Source organism: Cryptomeria japonica, unplaced genomic scaffold, assembly GCF_030272615.1.
Source record: "Cryptomeria japonica unplaced genomic scaffold, Sugi_1.0 HiC_scaffold_49, whole genome shotgun sequence".
NCBI lineage: Eukaryota > Viridiplantae > Streptophyta > Pinopsida > Cupressales > Cupressaceae > Cryptomeria > Cryptomeria japonica.
The window spans coordinates 556,156-563,202 of NW_026728871.1; the positions used below are offsets into that span (position 1 = coordinate 556,156).

General features: G+C 34.8%; 1 protein-coding gene across 1 annotated transcript; it reads left to right on the forward strand.

The window, feature by feature from the left end:
* Window positions 1-1,252: 1,252 nt before the first annotated feature.
* LOC131862594 (phospholipase A1-Igamma1, chloroplastic-like) lies at window positions 1,253-2,566 on the forward strand. The gene has a single exon (XM_059215078.1). The coding sequence runs from the start codon at window positions 1,253-1,255 to the stop codon at window positions 2,564-2,566; it is 1,314 nt and encodes a 437-aa protein (XP_059071061.1).
* The last annotated feature ends 4,481 nt before the right edge of the window (window positions 2,567-7,047 follow it).

Here is a 7,047-nt window from a genome sequence, read left to right on the forward strand (position 1 = left end):
TGGCTGTAATAGGAAAGAGTTGATCTCCCTCTAGGCTAATATGACATAATTCATCATGAGGTACATCACCTTGGATGGTAGATATGCTAGCATTTTATAACATCATTTTAATATCTTAAATCATTTTAGGCATCGTAGATTTATTTCCATACCTTTTTATTTGGTTTCATCCTTGGAGAATAGTTTAGTTAAACATTTTGAAAACAAGGATAACCCTATGATTCATGAAGGCCTTATCTTGTTGATTATGGAATATGCCCAAGATCATGAAGTGAAACCCTCCCCCAAGGATAGAACCCACATTTCCTCCTCTAACCTTGATGTGCAGTTGGTCTCTGACACGAAGATGGATGAGGATGATAGTGGTACTGCCATGGATTGGCGTGATATCAAGAATACGAAGGACCCTGAGTATAGACCAAAGAAAGAAGGGGAGCAGAAAGTAAGTTCAAATCTGGCAGCAGGAAAATGCAAGACCTGGAACCACCCACCAAAAAGATAACAATATTAACCAAATATAGTGAATCCAAGGTCCTAGACCACGAGATTAGGTTGGACATCCCTATCATTGTGGATGATGAAAAATAGGGGTTTGTGAATAAGGAAAATAAAAGTGATAAAAAGAAGGAGAGGGTGCTATGAAATCTGCTTTTGGAGACTACTAGAAGTCGGGAGAACTAATGGAAGTGGGTGGATAAGGATATTGGATCCCTAAAAGATGGGATTAAAGGAATTGTTGAGACTTTCACAGAATTCTGTGGGCCCAGTAAAACTGAGAAGATCATGAGTATGATCCGGAAAATTTATTAGGATGTGGAAACTATGAAGGTTGACCATGAGCGCAAAATTGAGAAGCTAGAAGAGGATGTGAGTGAGATCAAGGAAAACCTGAACAATCTGGTGGAAATCAGTAGTCAGGTGATGAACAATAGTGCTGATGGTTTGAAAAAAATTAATTTCATGATGACTGATTATAGAATATATATAAGTCTAAGAACAAGGGAAGTCAAAGCCTTATATGCCCAATTCTCGTCAACAAGAAGAAGTTCAGGTTGGAAGATTGAAATTCTACTTTGTCTGCTATTGTAGTGCGTGATTGTCTGCTATTGTAGTGCGTGATTTTCTATTTATAAGGTGCTCGTCTTAAACCTTGTATTCATCCTCGAACGCTTTGTCTGGCCGATCATTGTTTGACATCCCAGAAATCAGACACAATTATTTGATTGATTCCTTAATTTCTATCAGTCAATCAATGGCCGTATTTCCATTGCCCCAGCTTGAAGATAATGTTGTATTATTACCCAGTTCCCAAACTAACTCAACGCAGCCTCAGCTATGTGACGTATGGAGAGATATACAAGGTGCCCATAATTGGAATGGTTTGCTTGATCCCATGGTGCCCAATTTGAAAGCTGAAGCTCTCAGATATGGGAATTTGGCACAGCTTTGTTACGACGCATTTGATGGCAAAAGCTACTCCAAAAACTACGGCACATGTTATCACAGTAAAAGAGATCTGTTCAATAAGATGGGCATGTCTGAAAGTGGCTACCAAGTCAGTAAATATGTTTACGCCAATACTAATCTGTTAAATCAAGTTTTTGGTGAGAAACCAAAAGACCAAGGTGTTTGGTTGGGTTTTATTGCAGTTTGCAAGGATCCAAATGAGATAAGAAGGCTTGGACGACGAGACATAGTGATTGCATGGAGAGGAACTCAGACTGCTGAAGAATGGATAGAAGACCTGAGAGATATTCTTGTACCTACAAGATTATCCTATAGATGCAAGAGGACAGGCAAAAACCAAGAGCATCATTTCGCGGATGGAGTACTAATTGAGAGAGGATTCCTGAGCTGCTATACTTCAACTGTCCGTCACCGTCAAGGCGCTGCAGGAGCCACTGTGAACATCAGCACCAGAGATTTGGTAGTCTCAGAGATAGAACGATTGATTCAAGTTTATGAAAAAGAGATGGACAATTTAAGCATAACATTTACGGGACACAGCTTAGGAGCTGCTCTTGCAACCTTGAGCGCTTATGATATCAAACAAATGCTTTGCACCAAGCATAATTTTCATCAAATTCCCGTCACCGTCTTCGCTTTTGCCTCTCCCCGGGTGGGAAATCTTGCGTTTGCTAAACGGGTGGAGGAGATTGGAGTGAAAGTGCTGAGGTTTGTGAACAAGCGTGACCTGGTTCCCAAAGTGCCCGGAGTTTGTATGAACGAGAACGTGGGATGCCTCAGCAAATTGCTGCATTGGCTTCCGTGGACATACTTTCATGTTGGCGTCGAGCTTCCTTTACACAACAATTCTCCATTCATTCAGCACACCCATAATCTTGCCTACTTTCATAATTTAGAGCTTTACTTGCATTTACTGGACGGGTACGTTGGAAGTAAGCAGCCGTTTTCTTGGAGTGGAAGAGATCATGCTCTGGTTAATAAGAGCTGTGATTTATTGCGCGAGAAATATGACATTCCTCCAAAATGGTGGCAGGAACAGAACAAGGGCCTCGTTAAAGGTCCAGATGGCAAATGGACGCAGCCATCAGAAGAGGAATAATTCATGTCTCACTCAACTCCAGATGACATCAACGTCCAACGTTCTGCGCCGCAATGTCACCACAACTGTGTTGGTTATTGAATTATTCTTTTTATCTGGATGTATATATTTAACATGTTGTCACATTCATTATTGAATTAATTTAACTTCAAAGCTTAACCTTTAGCGTGAAATGAAATCAACTATGCAGGAGTTCATAGCTGTGGATGATACAAATTAGCTTTTGATTGTCATAGAAAACAATCACGTGTCATCAGTAATCTGATAGATAATAAAAGTACGCGTAAATCAGTATTGATTTTAATTATGAACATTGCTATTAAACAAGAGATAATACGCCTCAGCTCTGTTGTAGCCCAAAATACCTTCGTACAAAATTTGTAAAAATAGTCAACAAGGGTAAGTTCTCAAATCTTTCTCTAATCCTCAGAATTAGTGACAATATCAATGTTCTAGTGCTATCTAAATCTACCGAGAACTTTAGTTGAGGATTTCATGTATGCATGCCATACTATCTATAATTATGAGATTACCAAATATTTGGTTTCTAGGTATATAGCTCTACACTAGCACATTTTATTGTCGCTCAATTGCACCCATACTTTAAGATTATACAAGTATACATCCAACACGTTATAATTCTAAAACAATGATTGTCTAGGGATGTGACAATTATTGTGGAGGCTACTATGGTAATGCCGCAACTTCCCCATGATGGGGAGGCATTGCATTTAATTTATGAGAGCTTGAAGAAGACATAAGGGACTACAAAGAATCAAGTTAGCTTTCTTGATAAGGAACTAAATTGTGATGGTGAAAATATTGAGCTTCCTTCTTTACCAATCAATCTTATCAACTATCAACAAAATATAAAGGATGCATTTTTTATTCTTGATTTCATTTTTTGATTAAATCGTGAATGACAAGTGTATGATTTTAAGTTAGGAGCTTTACATGAGCTGAATACCAAATCCTTGAAATCAATTATGTATAATCCAAGGAAACTATAATACAATATCAAATAGCCAATTTCATTGGACAATAATTTCTTAAGTACTCTTTCTTTCTTATATATTTAATCATTTATTAAAATGCCACTTTTTGCCTAGTATTTTTGCAATCAGCTTACATACGAAATTTCATGGACTTGCTAAAGATGACCATAGATTCGGTTTGGACACATGCAATCTCCAAAATCTACTAATACTTTTTAGTTTTTTGGACTCGTTCCTTAGACAACAACATACAATGATAATATTGCACAATTATGAGTAACCCTTTCGGCTTACCAAATTTCTCATAGATAGATTGTTATCCATAGAATTTTTTCAATAACTTAGCAATATTACTCAATATGTATGGAGTTTTTAAAAAGGAAACATTCTTTATTTTAGATCCACTTCTATTTGGATGGGAGTACAATAAAAAAAATGGGAAGCAAATCTTGAACCTCCTAAGATTCAAGTTAATGTAATTCAACCTAGAGATCATAGAGGACTTTTGGAAATAGGACCCTAAAAGTTTCAATTCTAGTAGGATAAAAAATTTAAGAACAAATCAGATTTTTATACATAAAAGTTAGCCTAAAATAGAAATAAGCTAGTGTTTGAGTAGCAAATTGTAGGATGTATATAAATAAAACAATGATCTATTCACTATCCTCCTCCCCTTTAAATATTACATTCTATAATGTCTATTTTTTGTGCAAAATGAGTATCAAGCTCCACTTGAAGGAAGAACCATAAAAGTAAAGGTTGGACTAAGAAATAAATCATTTACCTTATTGGAAGTACAATTAAAAAATACACAAGATGTATATGAGTATTTTAAAACGTCGCTATTTATAAAACTTATGGGATAGTATCAAACTATCAGAATGCCTCATGGAATTTAGATTTCACCTTTGAAGGACTCATAGAGCGATTCGAACAAATTTGTGAGACACGAGAGCTACTATCCAACAACAACTCAAATTGCGCAAAATTTAGACGAGAACAACGCTCATGAGTAGCGGATTGCACCTAGTATTCAAAAACATTCCTGAAACTAAGCACAATCATACATGAACTGAACATAACGTCCAAAGTGGGTCCAAAGTGAGTGTGAAATTGTATTTGTAAGCAATCGACTACACTACACTATCAAGTGATCCATGCCCATCAATCAATTGGAATTAACTTCCTAGAAGTTGCATTCAAGATTTATGAGTAATATTTCACTTAGCTTTCCTGACCTAATAGATCAAGCAAAAACACCTTGTTTAGATGTACACAATGTCTAGGCCTATGACGTTCAATTAACAAAACCAACATTAAATGAGTTCCATGCAAATTATGTTTCAAAACTATATATAAAATATGCAATATTCTAATAGCATTAAATCCTCTATTAACTATGAGTATTTGTAGCTACAATTGCTAGATTACATAGATAAATTATTATTGCATATATATTAATTTTTTATAAAAATATCCAAATACACTATAATATACACACTAAAAAACACTAATAGAGTAGAAATATTCCTTGCAGCCATATGATGGCATCTCATACCCTATCATATTCCAGACACAGAGACTTACATATGAAGAGAAATAAAATTGCATAAAAAGATTCAATAACTATGTATACCTAGCTTGTGGTAAACCTGTCCACAATCTTCACATTAGCCAAATAGAATTCCTTAATAGCCATATTCTATGATTACATCCTATGGCACTAAAAAATGGAGCCTCGTAGCACCCAAAAACTAATTGAAAAAACACCCAAAAAATAGAGTCATTCAGATGGCAATATAAAAGCATGTAAATGCACTAATCTTCCATTGAGATTGAAGGAGAATTGCTTCCCTTTGCCTGACTATAACCTCTCCTACACCTAAACCAAGAGTTCATCCTCAATTTCCTCCTTATGAGATAGGATATCAGTAGAAAATATAGTTAGGCAGTCTTATTCTAGACTTGCTTGTAATCCATTAGAGTGACACCTTTCTTTCTAACAAACATACTGAATGATACAACATGAACTAGAAAATATGATGTTTTTTTACTAAATGATACAATATGTTAAAAATATGGAGACAAACATATCAAAATAAAGTACTCATGAAATAAGTTCACTAACAACATATATGTTGCTTTCTAATCAACAAAATATCACCAAATACCTCAATATGAAAACTCTTCTATAAAATGCATGCAAAATATTTGTCTTAATGACAATTCTCTAAAATTGGGGAAAATTATAAAAAAAGAGTTGCTACATCTGAGGTGGTATCTTACATAGGTATTAGAGCTAGCGGTCTTGCCAACCTGTTGGGAGACTACCATCTATTAAAGTTTCTTGAGTTGCATGACATTTTGGAAAACATTCAAACTTGGTATATTATTGCATCTAAAGAAAATTAGATTGTGGGTCACTTATCAAAATATTTCAGTGATTTGATGAAGTGTATTCAACCTAGGAAATTATAGAAAGAAAAGTGGAAATTTGGCTCTTAATGATTGGAATAAAGTTGGAGTCTCCAATTTCTAGATAATTTTCTTATCAAGCTGATGTAATTGGAATTATGTTTGTCTAAGGTAGAACAATTATATTGCAGGATGTTGAATTGGTCCAACGGAAGCTTATGGAACATCCTCATGAGGATTAAGACTTGAAGTTGCCTCTTGTCTCAATGAGTTCTTAAGAATTACAATTCACATAACACTATATAATAATGATATAATGATGATGATTTTATAGATTATTATTAAAGGATTTCATGGGTTGTGTGGTACTAGAAGCCCTTCTTTTGATAAGAGGGCTCAAAGTTTAAAAGTTATGGATAAGGTGAGATCATTTTTTAATTTTTATTGATCTCAAGTGCAATAATTTAATTATTTGAATGTTCCAATGATTCTTTACCAAAATAAAAAAACATCATGCATAAAATGTTAAGGGATCCATGTTAACTATTTTTTGCTTGATTTCAAATGAAGATGATGATATCTCTAAGAAGGTACAATTTTAATTTTTGGCCATTTTTAGAAAGGAACGAGATGTCTCACATATAGCTCGTAGGTTCTCATAAAAATTAGTAGAGTAAAAAATTGAGAAGCTTAAAAACCAGCTGACAAAATAGGAAGTGATTTCTTTTGGTTTACAACGTACAAGATCCCACAAAAATAGATAGGAGTAAAAAGAGAAGTGATGTTTCATATGTCAAGAGGCTTGGACACTCAATCACATATGTGGTCCAATTGATAAATAAAATTAAATAGTACATTATAAATTGAAGCTAAGAATATTGCAGAAATATTAGCTTGTTGTTATTGAACCGTTCATGAAGTAGGAAAAGAAAGAAAGGGCAAAGGAACTCAAGTAGGTGATTGAAGATCTTGAATAAATCCAAGAAGACTTTTGCTTCAAGTAGAGTCCTAATTTGACATGTTCAAATTTTGGACGTTAGGATGGTTGGTTTGAATTAGAAAGTGGTAATA